Source organism: Chinchilla lanigera, unplaced genomic scaffold (assembly GCF_000276665.1).
Source record: "Chinchilla lanigera isolate Chin_1 unplaced genomic scaffold, ChiLan1.0 scaffold00004, whole genome shotgun sequence".
Classification (NCBI taxonomy): domain Eukaryota; kingdom Metazoa; phylum Chordata; class Mammalia; order Rodentia; family Chinchillidae; genus Chinchilla; species Chinchilla lanigera.
Window position 1 is genome coordinate 32,943,607 of NW_004955405.1, and position 22,621 is coordinate 32,966,227.

Genomic DNA, 22,621 nt, shown 5'->3' on the forward strand with positions numbered 1-22,621 from the left:
ATATAGTTATAATATTAAAATATGTATTTATTAAAATCTTTAAATATAAAATTAAATTATTATATTTAATTATATAAGTCTATAATTTTTTTCTTTCAGGCAAAATAGAACGTCAAATACTGATGGAAGAGAAATTTCCAAGTGTGAAGTTTGAGAGTTTATGTGAAGCTATACAACTAAGTTTGAAAAATGACCAAAACTCAGGGTAAAAGCCATGCCTTTTCACTGTTCGAGCACTGTTTGTGTTTGGTTTGAGCTGTGTGCTCTGGCGGGACACTGACCATCGGGGAGAGGATGTCTTCACGACAGGGCTGTCCACGTCCATCTGTACCAAGTGGTTACTGACTTACGACCTTGCGCTTGCCAGGCAGGCGCTATGCCGCTGAGCTAAATCTCCAGCCCCACTGACTTGCTTTTTAAATTTGTTGCTCTTGCCTTTGACCAAGGCCCCCTTTATAGTGATGGTAGATGACACCCATTGTCATGGGGCATATTGAACTGCAAATCATTTCAGGCCTGTTCCCGATCTCCTGTAGTCTCAGGGCTGTGGCAGCCTGCCCCGGACAACTGAGTTCTAACGAGAAGATCCTTTCTTGCATATGGTTTGTAGCTAGAAGGGCTCTGTGGGGTTATTTACTCTGGTCATCTACAAGGCTGCCCAGCCTGATTCTTCACGTAAATCACCTCAATATTGCGGGTAATCCACTGTTATTAAACTAGCACTGATCCAAGTGGCCCCAAGTGACAGTTTTGATGGTAAACACACAGACCTAATTTGTACCGTATCACTGCTTTCTGCATAACTCTGTATTTTATTCCAGCTTGATTAGTGTAGAAGAGTATAGTCACCTGGTTTCCAAGGTAGGTTCCTCTGGCCCTGACTTTTCCTTGTGTGCTGGAGTATTCCATTACGCTCTAGATGTTGAGCTTCACAGCAGTCTCCGAGTGCAGTGCTGCCAGTGTAGGACAGGTAGGATGCTCACCTTTCTTCACGAGCTTCCAGTTTCAGGGAGGAAGATTCCAGTACCTATGGCCAAAAGTGCTATGAAAAGGAGGCTTGAGTATTGGCACAGATTCTAATTTTGCCTGTGTTTATCTTTCTGAAGCTTATGCACTGCCAGAAAATGATGCAAAGAGATTATGAGTGGTAAAGCTCTTTCATAAGTTCAGTGCCATATCATTTTAGGTTGATAAGAGATTCCTACCTGGAAATGGCCCTATTGTGTTTTCACGTGATGATGCCAAAGAGGAAGATTTCACAAACACCATCGACAGTCAAGGTAATAGCCACACTTGTTGGAATTATAAGTTAATTACCTTTGATCTTACCATTTTAGTTACACTGTACTATTGAGATGAGGAGGTATTTTTCTATGTGACTTAGAGAAATTAATTAATCCTTTTATAGTCACACTTGTATTTAGATGCCTCTTTGGACAGTTTATGTAGGGCTCTGGAAATTGATTTCATTTAGATTTTTTTGATTGTTAAAATGTTGTACATGTAATATAAGTTGTGTAAATACCCTAAGGCAATGAGTCATTAGTAATGATCAAGAAATTTCAGGGAATGACATACTGGTTAAACATGCAGACAAGTAAAGCTTTCAATACTGACAGAGCCTATAAACAGCTAAATTTTAGAGGAATTCTTTTTTTTTTTTTTTTTTTTTTGGTACCAAAAATCAAGCTCATGACCTTGCGCTTGCCAGGCAGGCGCTTGTGCTGCTGAGCTATACCCCACTCCTTTAGAGGCATGCTTTCACTCATCACATGTCTAGCGGCTCCTACTATGACCCAGGCACTGTTCTAGATGAAGGTGGTAAAATACTGTCCAAGATGAGCTCAGTTGCTGCTCTCATAGGGTTTATCTTTCAGTAGAGGAAAACAGGCACTAAATCAGCAAAGGAAGAAAGAAGGAAGATGGGAAGAAACAAGAGAGAAGTTGGGGAAGGAGAGTTAACTTCTTGATAGTGAGCATTAGGACGTGACTTGGGGTAGTGGGATTGTAAACGAGTGCGCAGGGAAGAAGATGTGGCGTTCAAGGCAGGATCTGGTGAGGAAGAGGGAACCATGTAAAGAACTGCGGAGGGACATACGATTTAGAGTAGTGCTTCCAAGCTAAGTTGGAGGAACAGCTCCAGAATCCTTGTGAACATGTCCATTTTGGCTCAGTACCTTGGGTTGAGATCTGGGATTTGGTGTTCCTAACAAGTTCTGGGTAACTCTGATGCTGGTGGCCTTGGGCCATACTTGAGTACCCAGGGTCTAGACCAAAGGTGACCTTTGAGGCAGAGAGAAGCCAGGTGGCTTTGTGGTATGTGAGCCCAGTAATTTTACTTTTTAACATTTTGGTAGACTTTTACCCTAAATCCTTGTTGAATAATCATTCGATTCTCCAAGAGATCTTTTAAGAAACTATTGGTCTCAAACTCTAATTTTTTTTTTTTTTTTTTTTTGTTTTTGTTTTTCTCCGGTACCGGGAACCGAACTCACGACCTTGCGCTTGCCAGGCAGGCGCTTTTGCCACTGAGCTAAATCCCCAGCCCCTTCAAACTCTAATTTTTGAGATAGTAAAGGTAATTTAAAACTTTTAGGCATATAGAATTCTCAGTAATTATTCATATGATAATTGCCGTAGGTGGATAGCACCTGCTTTTTAAAAAATTGAAATGATTACAAAACTAGAAAAAGTTAACCTTTTTGTGTTGTGATAAATATATTTATTTCTGCTAGAGAAAAAATACTGTTTAATATGTGGCAATGCAAATTAATAGGCTCCTATGATAATATCATATCACTTTTGTGGCCTGTACTACAGTATTTATAATGAAGAAGTTAGAATTTGAATGAAAAAATAGATTTCTGTAAAACATGGTCAGCATTTTCTCAATATTGTGATACAGTGTATTTTAACAAGTCTCAGAACTAGTAGAAAGTACAGACAATAACCAAAACAAATCAAATAGATGTTTATATCATTGAAGTATAGCATTTGAAATTTGTCCTAATATTGACAGTGTTACAAAACCTTGAAAGAGAGGATTGTAGTTTCATTGTTACGTACGGCCTGTATCGTACTGGTTTGAGTTGAATTCTAGCTTCCTGCTATACCAGGTGTGTGACTCAGTCTTTCTAAGCCTCCCTTTCCTCAGGTCTGCAGTGAAGATGGAAATACATGCTTCTTTGAGTGGCTAGGAGAATAAACAAGATAATGAGTTTATACATGATCAATATTCCAAAAGACAGAACTATTATCTATCACTCTATGACTTCAGTCAGACATCTACATTCTTTCTGAAATATTTTGTACATGACAGATATCTGTTGATGGGTACCTAGGCTGATTTCATATCTTGGCTGTTGTATGTAGTGCCACAGTAAATATATCTATACAGGTATCTACTTTGTATGTTTCGTATGACTTCATTTCCTTCAGATATATACCCAGGAGTGGGCTAGCAGGATCATATGATAATCCTATTTTTATTTTTTTGAGGAATCTCACACTATGTTCTACAGGGGCTGTACTAGTTTACATTCCTGCTGATGGTGTATAATTGTTCCTTTTTCTGTACATCTTGGCCAGTAATTGTTATTTTGTTGTTGTTGTTGATAATAGTCATTGTAACTAGGGTGAGCTGAAACCTCACTGCAGTTTTTATTTGCAGTTCCCTAATGGTTAAAGATATTGAATATTTTTCACATATTCATCAGCCATTTGGATTTCTCCTTTTGAGAAGTATATATTCAGGTCATTTGTACATTTTAATTGGTTTACTTTTGTTATTACAATTTTGAGTTCTTATATATTCTGGGTATATATTTGTTATTTCTATTGTGAATGGATTTTTTTTCTTATTTTTGGTTTCATATTGGTGATTGGTAGTATATAAAATATATAGTCAATTTGTATGTTTTAATATTTTATATTTTGTGTCTTTGGTAAATACTTTTATGGGGGATAGTATGAATATTTCTTTGGATTTTCTAAATATGGATGGATCATGTTTTCTGTAAACAAAGACAATTTTACTTCTCCCTATCCAGACTGTTCACATTTTTCGTTCTTTCCTGTTTGGATGGGCTGTGACATATTGACACTCTCTCATCTTAAAAAGTGCAAACTGTGTCCTTTCTCATGTCCAGAATTTTCCATTCTGAGCTCAGGCCCAACCTCCTCCATAAAATTTTCTGCTCAATTAAAAATAGCTTCTTTCTCTTTTGAGCGCCTGAGTAACTAATTGTCCTTACACTCAGTTACTTAATAGTCTTCTGCATTCTTCATTTCATGGCTATTAGTCTTCCTTCCAGAATTTAAGGAGGTAAATTGCTTGAGCTTACACAGCCAGTAAACTGGCTCTTCCTCCTTCAAAGCCTGTGCAGTTCCACTACTGCTAATGTTTGGAGTTGTCTCAGGACAGGACTGGGCTGCATAGAGTCCAGGGAGACGGATCCCCCCGGGTGACTTTTCCCTCCAAGTCCAACACTGAATCAGGCGGGTCTCACTAACGCTTTGTACTCACCGCCCGAGCATGTACTGTGTCCATTGCCCTTTCTTATCCCTGTCAGTCTCCTAGAGAGAAGTAAAAATAAAGATGTATTTTTTGTTTTTGTTTTAGTCGTTTTCTTCAAGATTAATGAATTGATCAAAATATGGGCATCAAAAAATTAGAACCTAGGGGTCTTATTTAATAGTCATCTTTATTCAGATTATTTAAATTTTAAGAAATATTTAAATCTTAAGAAATAACCTTAATAGTTATTTATTGTAGTTGTATTTAAAAATGTAAAACAGACACTGTGTTGCTGGTACAGGCTCTTTCTGCTCACTGAATTTTTTATGTTTAGAAACTCAGTATATGTGTGCGTGTGTGTGCTATGTGTATATGTGTATGTTGGGTGTGTATAGATAGACAGATAGATAGATACTGTATATGCCCAAAGTAAAACAATCTCCATTAACTTTTTTTTTTTTTTGGTCATTCTATGGAATTATATGATAATATTCTCCCCTTCAACATTTTCTTGGCTACAAAAATGATAAAAAATACTGACCTTGAATAATCTCATTTCTGACATTTTTACCCACAATATATTCAACTATCGATCCTATATTAAAATGACACTTTACTGAAATGACATTTTTATTAGAACATAAAGCATGGAGTATAATTATAGCAAATTATTAAAAAATTGTAAAAATAATTTAGTCATCCTTAAAAATTAAAATAACTTTGTTAACACTTTTTGTGGTTATATGTATAGGCAATATATATTTGTTTGCACTTCAAAAAAATTGGATCGGGGCTGGGGATTTAGCTCAGCGGCAAAAGCACCTGCCTGGCGAGCGCAAGGTCATGAGTTCAGTTCCCGGTACCGGAGAAAAACCAAAACCAAAAACAACAACAACAACAAAAAATTGGATCATACGTTGCATACTATTTCATAACCTATACTTTTCTTTCCTTAATATATTTTAAAAATCTTTTCATGTCAATAGATACATTATTATTATTGATGGCTAAATAGTATTCCACCAAAGTGTCAGAAGATGAGAATCCAACAAAGTCTTCCAATAAAGAGATTTATCAAGAAACTTTATATTTTATGTTTTTATCATAAAACTTTTTTTTTTTTTTTTTTTTTTTAGCCTCCTGCCAGAAGGACTAGTTCTAGTAGAGAACCAGTAATGCATAGATTTGAAATGTGCAATTCATTGGCCTGGATTGCAATAAGAGCTGCTGCTCAGGTTGGTATTGTTTGTATCAGTATTCTCCACCTACCACCTATCTACACAAAAGAAAGGAAAATTTCCCATTCTTTAGGATTTGTCTATTTGTTTGGAAATATTAGAAATACTCTATATTTTGTGCAGTGGTTTTAATCTCTACTAGCCAGACCAGACCTAGCTCTGTTTGTTTCAATAATATTTAAGAAAACATTAGTGGATTCACATGTGCACATATCTGACATTTTGGCAAATATTTGTCATAGTCGTGTGAACTCGCATAAAGTGATTTATCCATTAATTAAATTGTCAAAACTAAATGACTTGTTTAACTATAATGTGCACTATACATGTCAGGGATCATGTATTATTTTTTCAGGTTGTCATTTTTTCATGTAACATACATCAAATATTATTGTATGAATTCACTTTCCCACACTAGCTATTGTATTAGCCTGCTTCATGCTGCTGTAATAGAAGAGCACAGAACAGGTAATTTACAATGAGCAGAAATTTACTGCCTGAGTTCTGGAGGCCAGGAAAGCCAAGGTAAAGGGACTGAGCTAGAAGGACCTGTTTGTTGTGGCTTTTCGTGGCTGCAAGTGAAAGGAGAAATGAAAAGAAAGTCGGCGGGGGGCGGGGGGGGGGCTGACTTGTTCTGTGATAAGAACCCAGTCCCATGACGACATTAATCTCATGAAGAGAGTGGTGTTCTCATGACCTAATCACCCCTTACATGGCCTATGTCTTAACACTGCCACTTGGGAATCAATTTCCCAACTCATTAAAATATTATGGGATGCATTAAAACCACAGCATTTATGCAATGGGTAATATCTGAATAAAAAAAACCTTTGAACTTCTAATATATGCATTAATTGTAGGTCAGTGAAGCTGTACTGGCAGTGAACCTTCTCATTGGCAACAAGAATGCTAGAACTGACACAGTTAATCAGATGGTCTTACCGAGTCTCCCAGAATTTGCCACCGTGGATCTCTTGTCCTCATACACAGATTACTTGCTTGGTATGTATGAACGGTTAGGTGTATTATGAGAAGCTAATGTGTAATCATGTTGTCCAGCTTTAACCACTGTGACTTGCTGGCTTTTTAGCTTAGAGTTTGGAGAATCTCAAGGGAAGAAAGGAGCCTAGGACCAAGACAGCCCAAACAGTGGGTCCTCAGCTCACCGCGAGTGTACACGTTGCTCAGGTGGCTGCTCTGCTTCAGATGCAGGGCTCTGTGAAAACAGATTTCTATTTGCTTATTTTGCTACTCACAAGATCAAGTGAGACCTTTGGGGACTGTTTTCTTGAGGGAACTGCTCTGATGCTCTACTCTCAAATGTGCGCTCACTCTTACTTATGGCTTCATAGCTTTTCTCTTAGTTATTTTACTTCCATATTTATGTTTGAGTGTGCTTAAACTCTTCCATTAAATTATGAGCTCCCAGGAACTTGTCTATTCAGTAAGTTGCTTACACATAGCAGACATTCAACATTAATATTTGTTAAGTAAGTTAATGAAGGAGAGGTTAGCAGAAGTTAAACCTGTTTTTATTTACTTATGACTTTTTTTTGTTTTTTTTGTCTTTTGAGACAGGGTCTTGCTATGCAGTTCAGGCTGGCCTTGAGCTCACTTTGTAGCCCAGGCTGGTCTCAAACTCACAACGATCCTCCTGCCTCAGCCTCCCAAGTGCTGGGATTACAGGTGTGCGCCACTATGCCCGGCTACTTATGACTCTTGTTAGTGAGTTGTAGCACGAATCTCTCAGCTGAATTAGTAGTAACATATGTATTTCACATCCAGTTATGTGTTTTTCCATTTGCTCATTCACAAAGTGTTTCCTGAGTGCTTCTTGCATGTTGAGCACTTGGCTTGGTGCTAAGTAGTGAGGTGCTAATACTGGACTTCCAGACTGACATTTCACTAACACAGATGTCTGATTTTGTCTGGTGTGAGCCGTGCACTGGGTCAAAACAGATGAATATGTTTCCCTTTAACCTGATGGGGTGGCAGTGGTCTTCCCAAAGCCTCAGCAGCAACATCTGTAGATGGTGATTTCCTTGGTCGAAGGGTGAGCTGAGCTATTGTTATCTGAAATTGTCCCCTTCTGAGCTCTTTCCTAAAGAACAGGTGACAAAGACTATTTTCAACCTGAAAAGGATGTGCCTGAGGGTCAGACCGCTACATAGACTTTTTATGTTAAAGCTTTTGTTTTCTTATTTTTATTTCCTTTATGTCTGATAGAATTTGGCTTTGGCAAGTTTCTGGGCCATGGCTGGCACCTCAAATAGAGCGCTTACTCTTCCTTGGTGTTTCCATAGACGTGTTCCCTGGGGGCAGAGCCACTGGCCCTGCCCGGGGCAGTGTGGTATCCCAGCAGCGAGGAGGATCTGCCCACCACTTCTTTTGCTTGGTGTTTCATGGCAGCTCAATTTTCCCTGATTCACAATGCATCTCTTAAAATCCACTTGATTATTTTGCTATGAAAGGAGCACAGTTAATACCCAAGGGACCCCAACTGGAATCCTTCTTCTGTCACGCCATTTAGCTTCTTCCAGCCTCATTTTCCTCATCTGTTAACTGAGAGACTTAGTCAAAATCTAAACATTTGAAGAGTGTGACTCCAACTTCCAGCATGGATATTTCTTCTTCATAAGGACTCCTTATTAATTCTGGAATATGTGTCTATTTTGTCCTGGTCATTTCTTTGTGCTCTGACAGGATTTTTGTTTGGTTATTTATTTATTTTTATTGCAGTAATACAGATATTCCTTATTTAACGACCAAGTTCCAGTCCTGTGTTAAATGAATTGGTTGCTAAATGAGGAGTTGTATGTAGCTGTCTTAGTTACTTTTCTCTCCTTGCTGAGACAAAATAACTGACCCCCAAAATGAAGGAAGGAAAGGTTTATTTAGCTTACAGTTTGTGGAGGTTGCAGTCTATAATCAGCTGTCTCCAAGGCAGGAAAGCATGGTACAGTGGCAACACTTCAAGGCAGCACAAGGCATCAAAAGCAGTAAAAGCCAAAAGGGGGCAGGGAAGCAAGCCTCTTTTCCTCCTTTACGTTGTATGCTGGCTATCCGCCCAAGCCCACACCATCTCAGTGCCCTCCTCTTGCACAGGCTCAGGATGAATACCAAAAACATCCTAGAGCAGGAAGGGCATGTCCTTTCCACCCCAGGATGTACAACTGCTGAGTCACTTAGCCAAGTGTCTAGACTTCTCAAGTTGATACAATGTATCAACCATAACAATAGCATATACCTTACAATATTCAGAACAAAGAAATGGTGAAAGGAAACTCCAGCTTGATGATTCTGCTTTTATTTGGAAAACTCTTATATCCTGTACTATAATGTATAATAGAACATAAAGCTACAGTACTATACTGTATGGTACAATCAGCAGAAGTTACAGTACTGTATAAACAAGGTGTATTGTACCAAAAAAAGACATTGAGGCTCTATAAACAGATATACAAAAAATATGGATAGTAAGTTGAATCATTGAGTTGTAAATCCCCATAGTGCACCTTGGTTGTAACAGTCGTTAAACAGGTGGTTCATTAAGCAAGAAATATCTGTCCTGGGAATGGAACCCAGCGAGCACTGTGCTATATCCTCACCCCTTTTGAAAAGTTTATTTTGAGACAGGTCTTGTTAAACTGCTCAGGATGGTCTTGAACTTGATCCTCCTGCCTCAAGCTCCCAAATAGCTGAGAGTACTGGCATGTACCCCCATGCCTAGCCTCTACCAGTTTTTAGGACAGGGCTAACAAATTACATCTCAGCTGGACCCTAAAACTTAGTGGATTACAACAGCAAGAGTTTTCTCTTCCACTCACTTATGTGTTCTGCTTCAGGCTGCAGGCTGGGCTGAGCTGTGCTCTGTGTACATATGTTGTGAGGCCTAAGCTGAGGAGGCAGTGGCTACCTGGGGCATGTTCTTCTGAGCTACCAGGGCACAAAGCCACAAGCCAGATCACAAGGCATATTTAAAGCCTCTGTTCCATCCCATCGCGTTGATCATAGCAAGTCATATGGTCACTTCCACTCAGAGTGAGTAGAGAATCATACTCTCCTTCCACAGGGAGGGGAAGATTATGAATGTCTGTCCAATAATAATCCAAAGTATCCCACAGGATGAGTTTAACCTATAGTAGTAGAATTCTGAAACTCTCTGTAGAAAAATAGGAAAAAGTGCTGCTGTGATCTATGCATGACGCCAGCCATGGACACACAGTGGAGAATTTGTCATCGGCCAAACCAGATGACATTGGCCAATGCAGTTGAGTCTTCTTTCTTTAGTACCAGAACATGCATGTTCTTACTCCATTTTACTGGTTTTCATAGCATATTCCAATCTTTCGGTTTCCATTTTATACCATCCATTAATACTTCCTTACTAATTTAACTATGAAATTACTAAATTTTGAAGTCCAATCTACTTTGCATTTTGCCTTGCCTAAAGTATTCTTTTGCCTTCCTGCCCTTTCCTGGTAGGCTGGTAATTAATGCACGTTGACAATTTCCCTTGCTTCGGTATTTGGGTTGGAAGAAGATTCAGAATTCCCACCTGAGTGTCACAAATACACAGATGGCAGTGAAGTTCATATTATAATGAATTGCTAAAGGGAAAAATCTCTTAACCATAACAAATAAAACTTGTTTGATTTTTCTGCATTAGCATAAATTAGCATCTGGGAGAAAACCTCCTCACTAATCTTAGCTTTAAACAATATTAGCATTGATCTATATGAGGTGGTAAACAATATTGTTATTTTGTGCAGAGCACTGTACTAGATCTTTCTTTTCTTTTTTTCTTCCTTCTGGTGTGCACGCCTGCCTCTGTGTGTGTGTGTGTGTGTGTGTGTGCATGCACGAGTGTATATTTTGTTTTGGGAGCTGGGAACTGAACCCAGGGCCTTGTGCATGGTAAGCATGCTGTGTACAACTAAGCCATACACACACAGCTGTGTACCAGATGCTTGTGTCCAGAGTGAATGAATCAGAAATACATCAAGAAAGCAGGTCTTGCCTTTTATGAGCTTTTGGTCATGAACAATCATAGCAATCATACACATTGAAATTATATATATATTCATCTTTTGAAAGATTAACAAGGCAGGATTAATATGATAGGCCTTCTGAGGAGATCTGGTCACAGGCTAAGGTAGCTCAGGAATTCATTAGGAGCCCTTCTTTTCTGGGAGAACTATATAATGGGACAAATGTAAATTGACTCAAAGACATAAGGCACCAGAGGTGAGGGGAAACATGCTCTCAACAGAGCAATTCACGACCAGAAGCGTGATGATAAAGTAGAGTAATCCTGTGTGTAGGATGGACCGTAGTTCATCTTGCCAGCACCTGAAAGCAAGGACAAGGTGTGCTCGAAAAATAATGCTGAATGTCTAAGTTGAAAAAGTTTATACAGGGGCTGGGGATTTAGCTCAGCGGCACAGCGCTTGCCTGGCAAGCGCAAGATTGTGAGTTCGATTCCTGGTACCGGGAAAAAAAAAAAAAAAAGAAAAAGTTTATACAGTAAAAGACATATTGCCCTTTTTTAAAAAATATCTTTACTTGCACTGTTGTGGCTGCCTTAATGTCCTGAGTCCATTCAAAATGTTTACTTTTCCTGGTCATTTTGACTTTGAGGAAGAGCCAGAAGTCTCACCAAGGTGGATGAGGACACACTGTGATGTTTACGTGAGCCTGCCTTTCCATTGTGTGGCACTTGGCAACAGCATTCGCCATACTTTTTGTGGCACCTTGCAAAGGCACTGGTGGAAGAGGGCTTCCTGAATGGCTTGAGGAAGTAGCAAGAGCAACAGTAAGTGTGTTCAAAGTCAGAGGGAGTAATTTGAGAGGGGCTGATGGCAATATATCTTTTACCATAATGAAGGTATAAAAATTTAAATAGTCACTCTACATTTTGGTCACACCTCATATATGCCATTTGTAGAACAATAAGAACATCCAGTGGCGCACCTGCGCCAGTTTACTGAGGTATTTTCTTCCTGGCTTTGTAGGAACAGAGACCCTAAAATGACAGTACTGGCAATGCAGGGCCATATTTATACTCAATTTAAAATCATTCACTAGATATCTACTTTGCAGTTACATTGAAATACTGTGTACATAATCTTTTGGTCCTCATTTTCTTGTAGACCTCATAAAAAGTTCATCTGAGATAAAAATTATTAAATTTTGCAAGTCACTTTGAATTAAAAATAGCATCTAGGATTCATCATCCCTGATGTAGTCCTCCAGAACTTAAAAACATGATATACAGAAGAACATAAATGCGTGTCATGCTGAAAACTGATGGTGGTGGATCTATTTTCTGAATGAAACAGCTGTGGAGCAGCACTAAGAGTAACTACTGACCCTTAGTGTACGCTTTTACTTCTTCAAGAAGAGCAAATTTTTCAGACTTAGGAAAAGTGATTTGTGCCTCTGTCTTAGATACTTCTCTTTCATTGCTGAGACAAAATATCTGACGCCCAAGGTTAAAGGAGGAAAGGTTTATTTAGCTCACGGTTTGTAAAAGTTTCAGTCCATAATTGGCTGACTCCAAGGCATGGTAGCACATGGCAGATAAGCAACAGTTCATGCAGCAGAAGACAGCGAAAGCAACAAGCAAGGAGAGAGAGAGGGAGAGAGAGAGGAGCTTCTTTTTGTCCCTTATATTGTATCCAGTCTACCAGGATTAGGGGTTGCCAACCCAATCAGGTTGTACTGATCCAGCAGTCACCCACTCTTAATCTCTGCACCCTTAATCCCAGCATTGCACAATGAATCAATCACACACTCTAGATTCAGCCATCTCCAAAAAAAGCCTATGACTGCGTGAGGCTTTGAGGGGACATCTAGACAGAGCCCGTACCACTCTCCCTTACTTCCTTGTCCACGGTCCAAAGGTATGGGCTCAATACCCGCTAACAATACAGATGCTGTCCCCGTACTCTTGTCTTCCCTTCTTCTATTCCTCCAAGACACAGTTTCCCATAGCAGTGGGAAACTAGAGTGAAACATTGCTTTCTCAGATCCCAAACAATTGTACCACTTATATGTGGGGATGGAGAGAAATCACCTGTATCGGCGCTGGTGTTGGGAGTGGTGGTGTGTCTGTGTCCGTGTGTGTCTCTCCACATGTGCTATATCTGTTCAGAGGCCAATGAGAACCAGCCTCTGCAAAATACAGCTATACCAGTCCAGTTTTTGCTGGTGTCTTGAAATTCCACTCAGAGTTCTGCATTGATTTCTTAAGTCTAAGAAGAGACAGTGCCAGCAGCACGGTATGCATTCTACTCATTGTCAGGCACTACATTTAAGGAGACACCCTTCAGTCTAGAAAAAGCCAACAGTGAAAAATTAAAAATAACAGGCGGTACATGTGGGAACACTTTCCCAAACAAATGTAGCAGGAGACCACCCTGAAGACAGAAAGATTCACCCTTCATGGAAGCAAAGGGAGCATAACAAGATTGTTTGGTACCATGGCAGGGCCCCAGCAGTCAGAGTGGAAGACTGACACCGTAGCAGGGAACAAGGAGGCAGAAAGTACAAGCACTAATAATAGGACGATGGCACCGTTGCTCTGTGCTGTTGCTGTCGCACTTGATTGCGTTTATCTTTTAGAAAAGTCCTGTGAGAGTGTCATTATGCACATTCATGGATGAGTCAAGGTGCTCAGAGATGTTCTGCAACCTGAGTAATATTCCACTGCTAATTCAAAGCCTCAGCTGTCCAATCACAAAGGTTGTGCTGTTAACCCTTATGTTGGATATGATACGGAAACACTGCACAGAACTCAAAGAGCACGACTGATACTTATATTCAGTCTGTTTGCATGGGTTGGCCTGAGCTGATGTGAAAGATGTTTTTTCCCTTCCCAATCCAAACAGAGTGATGCTGGGTAAAAGAGAAAAAGCTGTTACAATTTCAACCTGAACCTGAAACCAAGAAAGAGAAAATCCCACGTTACCCAAGTAAAATGGGGATTTGTAACGGCCCCTAAAATCTGAGGCCCTTGCTATAGAAGGATTAGGCCTTAACAGGTGGGGCTGGGATTTTAATTCTTGTTCACGGAAGAGCCCTGGAAAGAGGGGTCTGCAAGTGGGGAAAGCTAAACCCAGATAACTGTATAGAACCAGGATTCATAACAGGGTTGTCCACACATCGGGGACTAGAAGTACCCTGCCTACTAGCCTGAGCGCGTTCAGGGAAGTGTACCAAGCAACTGCTGTCAGGACTGGAAAGAAGCTCCTTGGGAGAAGTTAGAAACCCACTTCGGGTCATCAGGTTGGAGTTCACACCCTTGAAAGGTGCAGAGAAATGAGAGTGTAGATACTGACTCAGAACCAGTGAAACCCAAGGGGCTGGCTGGTGCGGACCGGAAACCACAGCAGTGGGAGACATTCTCAGTGCAGAGGGTGAAAGACTCCTCCTCCACTTCACCAAAGCCCCGAGATGATCATAGCGCGGATGGTGTCTGGACACACTCTGGAAACACCTTTAGATGATGGAGAAAGAAAATAAGCCTTCAGTCAGAAAAAGCAGGCTTTCTACAACGGACACCATCGAACCTATCTTAATTTTTCTCTCTGACATTAAAGATCAAGTTGAGATTGGTCAGGCATATTCAGAGCTGTTTTCTTTCCAGTTCAGTTTTTTTTGAGTAGCTAATTTATTCCCAAGAAGCAAAACCCTAAAGGGACTCCAGGGTATGGAAACTTTCCATCTTCTGTCTTCTCTGCAAGTGACTCCTTGTCTCTGGAAGCAGTTGTATCACCAGCATATGAGTGTCCGGTTCCCGCTTTAACAAACTATTGCAAATTCACCAGATTGAACAACACAGATAATTATCCTGTAGTCTTGAAGGTCACATATCCAGGATGAGTGTCACTGAGGTCCAGGCATTGGCAGGGCAGATTTCCTCCTGAGGCTCTCGGGGAGATCTGTCTCCCCACCTTCTCCAATTTTAGGGGCCTCCATGTTACTGGCTTTTGGGCCCTTCCTTTCTCTGTCTTTGAAGCAAGCAGTTTAGCATCTTCAAATCTCTGACTTTCTCAGTCTTCGGCCCTGGGCTTTGATTTTGGGCCTGCCCGGAAAACCCAGGATAATCTCTCCATCTCAGGGCCAGTGGACAGACAACTTTAATCTGATCTGTTAGTTTTCTTTCCTCCTTCAGCCTAACGCATTCACCGGTTCTGAGGTGGGGGATGCGAACATCTTTAGGGGACCGTCTTCTGCCTCCCACCATCGGTTTCTGGTGTTCTCCACTGGGGATATTCCATGTTTGTATAAACTGTCAGCATTTTAGTGTAAAGGTCAGAACCCTCTTCAGATCATTCAAACAGAAAGAGACTTATTAAAGGACTTGCAAGCCAGTCACGGTGGTACACTATGATCTCAGCACTCAGGAGGCTGAGGCAGGAAGATTGCTACAGGTTTGCAGCCAACTTGGGCTACATAGGGCAGCAGAACTACACAGCAAGCCTCTCTCTCTCTCTCTCTCTCTCTCTCTCTCTCTCTCTCTCTTTCTCTCTGTCTCTGCCTTTCTCTCTCTCTCTCTCTCTCACACACACACATACATACACAGAGACACCAATAAACAAATAGACTTTTAAAGTCACCAAGAGGACTAAAGAAACAAATCTTAGGCTAAGCATCCAGAAATGAAGAAGACACCATATTATTTTATGTTTTTTTAAAATAAAGGAATCAGCAGAATCAGGAAGTTTTCTGAAAAATAAGAAGCTGTGAACTTGAGAATCCTATTGCCTTTGCTAGAATCCACACCAACCAGGTGTACCTTAAATTCTGCCTAACTCACCTCGCTCAGTTCTAACCTCAAGTCTTGCATAAATTTACTGAAGTAACGAAATCTTGGAAGGGTGATTTTTATTTGTATACATTCTCTAGTATAGGAAAACACATTTGAAGATTAGATATTCCGTCAGTCTGGTATACATACTAGTACAGTGATGTCTTTTCCTTAAGAAAGTATAAATAGTAATATAACTATATATAATGCCTCTTTTTTCTTTAACATATTGTAAGTGCAATGTGGCATTTTTTCCAAATGAGTACCTAGAGATCTTTTGATGACTGTATAATAGTCTCTTAATTAGATACAACATAATTAGTCTCCTTTTGATAGGTATATATTTTTTATTAGTACCTGTGTGTAGTACGTGGTTATCTTCCTTGTGGGAAGTTGGTACTTGTACGTTATACATCTTGATTCCTTTTTTCATTTTCTTTCCCTCCCCCTTTCTCCCTCTACTCATCTCTTGATCCCCTTCCTTTTTTTCTTTGGTGCATATTGCAGTGCATGTTTACATTCCTTGTGTGTAACTGGTACTCATACATGACACATCTTCATTCCTTTTATTTGTACCTTGTCCCTCCCCACCCTCTCATGCCTCCACCTCTTTTTTTATTTTAAAGAGAAAAAAAGTAACAATAAAATAGAGTTTCAAAGCAGGCTAATAGAGCAACAATAATTAATACATTGTGTATTGTTATCTTCATAGTAGTTACTCAGAGTATAAGATATAGGCATGATATCCTGTCCAAACAATATTAGCACAAACCTTTCCTTTCAGTGAACTAAGCTGTATTGTACTAAACTCGCTGTATTGCTATCTTAACTAGCTTGTGTGTGTAGATGTGTATTTTTCCTTTTTCCTTCTTCCCTTTCCCCCTTTCCCCATCACAGTTTCTCTTTTCTTTTGAACAGTTTCTTCCCAATTCATAATATCTATTGCATATTTTGGATCTTATTTACTTGTTTAGTTTCTCACACTGGTGAGTCAATACAGTGTTTACATTCGGGTCTGATTTATTTCACTTATGAGTATATTCTCGAGTTGCCTTCATTTATCTATAGAAGTCTCTAGTTCACTCTTCCTTATGGCCGAGTAATACTCCATTATATAAAAAAACCCCGTCTTTTTTATCCATTCCTCAGTTGGTGGGCATTTCGGTTGTTTCCAAGATTTAGATATTACAAATTGTGCTGCTATAAACTGGGTGCACATATATCTCTGTGGTATGTGATTTTAAATCTGGGAAGATCCCCAGAAGGGGGATAGCTGGGTTGCATGGCACCTTTAATCCTAGCTTTCTAAGGAATCTCCACACTGAATCTCCATAGTGGTTACACCAGTCTGCATTCCCACCAGCAGTGGAGAAGGGTTCCTTTTTCCCCACTGTCCCTCCAGCATTTGATATTGGTTGATTTCTTGATGATAGCCATTCTTTTTGGAGTGAGATGGAATCTCAGTGTTATTTTAATTTGCGTCTCTCAAATGACTAATGATGTTGAACCTTTTTTCATGTATGTATTTGCCTCTACTTTTTTTAATGGTAAAATTCATTTTTATTTTAATATTTAAAAATACTCTTTATGGCCCTGAAATATGATAGAAAAAGTTGACAAATATTTGCCTAGATTTGAAGTTTTTATGGCAAACCTAAAACATTTAATTGATGTGTATATTAGCAGTTATTATTTGAATTGTAATAGTAGACTCACCTTAACAGTGATTTTTTTGTAAAAACATAATTAGTCAAATAGTGGCATTCTTTGCAGTTTTGTGGAGTATTTGATTATAGTGCAAAAATAGGAATTTTCACAAAATAAATAAAAGGAGTATCCTATGGAAATAAGCAAAATCTGAACAAAAATTTTTTTTCCTTTGCTTGTCCATTTTTTCTATTTTATTTAAGTGTGAATCTATTATGCGTTGTGCATGATTGTATTAATACTAAGGTCACAAATGCATCTTATTAACAAAATTTGCCGTGAAGACAGCCCTGGCATTAAAAATTCCCTCACAAATTTCTTGATCCCCTTCTCCTTTGAGAAAGATCTATCTTCTTACTTCCTATTATCTTTTATTTTGCTCTTCATTTATACTTTGGGTTTCTCATGTAAGAAAAATTATGTGATATTTAAGCTCATGTGTCTGATTTACTTTACTTAACATTATGATCTCAAGGAGTATCCATTTTCCTACAAATGACTCAAGTTTATCTTTCTATATAGCAGAGTAACACTCCATTGTGTGTAATTTAAATTGTTTCAGCCTCCATACTATTATATACATGTCCATTATAATACATTATAATACATGTCCATTATAATTTGGTACATATATTAACATATTAGTGGGTCAATTCCCATAAGTGAAATTTCTAGAACAAAGGGTAAATTTAACAAATTTTACCAAAAGCCTTCCAAAAAGATTATTCTCGTTTGTACTCCTTTCAACAATTAATAAAAGGTCTCTTCCTCCACACCCCTGCTGGCACACATTTTTAAAAGTTTTTTTTGATATGATGGGAACAGGAAGGTTTAGTTTTGAAATCATGCAACTCTTACTAAGACTAAAGTTTCACTTATTTTTTGTGAACTCTTTGCTCAGAATCTTTTCTTGAGATTTTTTGTCTTTTCTTTAAGTATTTGCAGAAGGCTTTTATTATGGAAGGCAACACTTTAACTTGTTATTTGTGAATATATTTTTCTAATTGTTCAGTTTTCATTTAATCTTTCTAATGGTACTTTTGGGTCATGAAGAATCTTTGCTTCTAGGTAATAGAAAATTATTAATATTTTCTTTGATAGCTTCTGGATTTCTGTTGCAGTTAAAAGGTCCTCCCTACCCAGATTGCTGCAATAATTGATAGGGGTCTATTAGGAATATGTGCAGTGTATCAAATGTGTATAAATTTCGTTTCTCCAGATGGCTACTTCATTGCTGTACTTTACTTTCAATTCCTATTAATCTGTTGTATGCTTTAAATTATTATAGACTTATAATAATAATTTAATATGTATTAGCACAAATCTCCTCCTAGTAACATATTTCAGCTTATCCTTTCATAGATGTAGTTTTTGTTTTCTTATTGTTGATAATATGATACTTGGGGTACGACTGTTCTTAACTATTATACCTTTATTGTGAACACCCTAAACACTATAAAGATCCTACATTTGTTTCACCTTTTGACCAGAATTTTGCCTCGCCTGGCAACTAAACTCATAAATCTCAATTTCTTTTTTTTTTGTTGTTTTTTTTCTGGTACCGGAAGTTGAACTCACGATGTTGCACTTGCCAGGCAGGCGCTGTGCTGCTGAGCTAAATCCCCAGCCCCAATATCAATTTCTTTTGGTATATATTTTCCTGCTACACATTTGCCATTCATTTTTCTAAAAGTTTTAAAAATAATTTTATTTTAAATATGCCTTTTATATAGTACCTAGTGTTGAGGTTTTGTTATAAAACCTGACAATATTTTTCAAATAACAGATGGCTTTCATAAATTTAAGCTTATTAATGTTGGAGGTATTTTTGATATTATTTTATATCATTTTATAATATGTATGTAACAGATTAAGCAACAGAAACAGTGAAGGAAATTATTTTCTGGAGGAAGGACCCTACTAAGCTATTATTCAACTTTTTCAAGAAATTAATTATAGTAAAAAACCCCTCACAAATGATAAATGTTAAGAGGAAAGTAATCACAGATATTGAGAAATTAAATTATGAGAAATTTTCTTTGTTAAATGCCAAGAAAATAAATTCAAAAAGCTCTACAAAATTTATAACCATCTGGGAAATATAATTTCCTTAAATTTATTTCAGTAATGGTAAAAAAAAGTTGAGATGAATCTATTACTGTAGAAAAATAAAGTTACATCAGAAATTAAAGCTAAAAATTAAAATTTATTAATTTTAAAAGTGTAATGATGAATCCATTACAAGTTAACGTAAATAACACATTACAAATCTCTTTGATGTCTAGCTAAATAAAAGTAATTGAACTCTCATACCTACTTTTGCAATCAGTTTGTTGCAAATAATGTTTTGGTGAAATAAGTAAAAATCCAGTCTCACATAAATATGTAGTTAGAACATGAGAAGTATTTTAAGAACCTCTTCAGACAATTATGAATATACTATCACAGCAAATCAGACCTGGATAAGTGATGGTTTCTTAAATGTTAATTCTAGTGTAGACTCTGAAACCTTATCATTGAAACATTTGTCCTCTGTTACGTTAAAACCCATTCATCTGTCTTGCTGTCTGAGTGGATCTTTTACTCATGCTTAATTATGTAATGTTATATATTAGACATTTGGAAAATATTGGTTCTCTGAGTTGGACAGAACTTCTGAAATACTGGGACATTTCCTTAGACAATATTAAAAAATTTTTAAAAATGTAAAATATCATCACCATTCCTATCAGAATAGAGTAAACTTTGAAAAGTTCATAGTGGTTGTATTAGTCAGTTTCTCATTGCTGGGACAAAATACCCAATACCCCCAACTTTAAGGAGGAAAGTTTAATTGGGCTCACGGTTTTGGAGTTTTAGTCCATGGTTGGTTGCCTCTAAGACAGAAATGTCATGGTGGAAGGGTCATGACAAAGGAATGCTGTTCATCTCATGGAGGTAAGAAGCAGGGAGGGAAGAGAAGAGCTGTGAAGTAGGATAGAGGCTCCAAAAGCACAGCTCTCTTGGAGTCTAGCTGCACTTCCTGACAGCACTTCCACCTTCCAGGGCTCAGCCTCTGAACACTTGAGGCTTTAGAGGGATCGTCTAGTTCTGAACCATAATGGTGGTAGATACAAAATTTCCAACATTCAGAATTTTGACTTGAAAACTTGAATTTCTTTCATTGGTAGCAAGTACTGCCAGTTATTTTTCTTGAGGTCAGACTGACTTCTTTCACTAATACTGTAATACTATTATTCAAAAAAGTGTGGCTCATCATTAAGAAGTAGACTTTGCTATTTCTTTCTGAGATTTACACCTCAATATCATCATCTGCCTTCTTTGTACTCTATTTCATGAACTGCTTTGGGCATGACTCCATTTATTTGGTAGTTTTGGCTTTTCTCTCTTCCCTGATTTTTTAAAAATAGAATTTGTATCTTTGTTGCTTGTTTTCTTTGTTGCTTTGGGATGATTTCCAAGTGGAGAAGTGGTGTGCAAATATTACATGAGTGCTTTCAAATTGATAATCAGAATTTTGTTTTTAAAATAAATGCCTTCCTGTATTATCATACAAATACAGAAAAGAACATAAATCATGAGGGTACAATTTGTTTAGTTATTACAAAGGAAACACTCATATAACCATCACTGAGTCAAGAAATAGAACAAAACTACCACCCTGGAAATCTATATCATGCCCCTTTTTGGCCTCTACTAACTGCCTGCCTTCTGATTTCTAACAGATAAATTAGTTTGGCGAGCTTCTTCATTTTGTATAAATGAAGTAATACAGTCTGGATCCTTTTGTCTGGTTTCTTTTGTTCAACATGCTGTTTGTGAGACTCATCTCTTTGGTGGATATAATACTGTAGCACAATTTATTATCCACTCTACTTTGCTAAACATTTGCTGTGCTGTGAAAAATGGTGCTGTGAATATACTTGCATATGACATTTTTGTGCACAGATGTGTGCATTTGGATGTGTATGCAGAAGTGTGGGATTCTTGGATCATAGGGCATACGTGTTTTCAGCTTTAGTGGATACTGCCAGATGTTCTCCAGGTGGTTGTAATTTAACATTTGTCAGGATGCCTAAGGAAATAGAACACCATTATATACAGTATGTTGGCTATTGCCTAGATATTTTTGGAGGAGACCCCTTACTCGAGAACAATGCCCATTTTTATTGGGAGTTTTCTGTTTTTGTCTTAGACATATGCAGGGGTTCTTCATATATTCTGACATAATATCTTTGTGGGTTACGAGTAAAATAAAATATGCAATTATTTTTCCTACTGTGTTTTTGCCTTTTCATTGGGTTAAGGGTATCATAAGGTCACTGAAGTTTGTAATTTTAATGTTTCCCAATTTATGAACTATGAACTATGTTTTGCCTCTTCAGTTTTATAAATATTTTCTACACAAAAATGTTCTTATTTTTGTTTTACCTTTCCATTTAGAACTACAATTTATCTGGAATTCATTCTGGTGTATGGTGTGAGTCTGAAGTGAAGATTTTCTTTTTGCACATAGATATAGTAACCTAGAATCATGTATCGGAATGATTGCCTTTCTTCACAGTACTACAGGGTCACATCATGAAGAGAGTAAGAGAGAGAGCAGGAGAGAGAGAGAGAGTCAATAAAGATGTTTCAAAATTCGCTGACAACTAACAGACATTCAAGATATTGATAAGGGAGAAAATAAACAGGAAGCAATCATCACAGAAATAAATACAAAAGCATTTTTTCGGGGATGAAGGGAGAGAAGAGTCTTCAAGTTGAAAAGTTCTACCATCTTCTAAACATGAATGGCAAAACAAACAACAATAACAACAAAACAGAACATCTAGACCTGGAGCCCAAATGCAATTTTAAATCACTGTGGATAATGAGTTGACTAAAAATATTTCAGAGGAGGAAAAAGCAGGTCAGCTGGAAAGGAATGAGACATTGGCCAGCACCGGGCTTCTCATCAGCAATAACTGATGCTAAAAGCAGTAGAGCAAGGCCTCTGGGATTTTAAGGGAAAATGAGTTTCTACCAGAATCATATATTTACCTATCTGACAAGTTAAGTATGCAAGCCTTGTAAGCATGCAAATGGATTACATTTTCTTTTGAAGTTCTGGGGATTAAATCCAGGGCCTTTGCCCTGAGCTACATCTCCAGCTTCTTTTTATTTTGACTTTGAGACAAGGTCTCACTAAGTTGTCTAGGCTAGACTGGAACTTGTGACCTCTTGTCTCAGCTTCCCAGAGTGATGAGATTATAAGTATGCATTGTCACTCCCAGTGCAAATGGTTTACTTTTGGTGAGGTTCGAACTTGTTTTTCTTCTCCTCCCCCTCCCTCTTCTCCCTTCT

General features: G+C 38.1%; 1 protein-coding gene across 3 annotated transcripts in view; it reads left to right on the forward strand.

Moving 5' to 3' along the window:
- Nucleotides 1-22,621, forward strand: part of Cfap54 (cilia and flagella associated 54) — a 308,158-nt gene that overhangs the window by 215,152 nt on the left and 70,385 nt on the right. For all 3 annotated transcript variants that reach the window (XM_013518536.1, XM_013518540.1, XM_005374497.2), the window contains 4 exons: nt 100-205; nt 1,187-1,280; nt 5,653-5,751; nt 6,615-6,756. In XM_013518536.1, the coding sequence (XP_013373990.1) occupies nt 100-205; nt 1,187-1,280; nt 5,653-5,751; nt 6,615-6,756 (441 nt within the window). The remainder of the gene's footprint in view (nt 1-99; nt 206-1,186; nt 1,281-5,652; nt 5,752-6,614; nt 6,757-22,621) is intronic.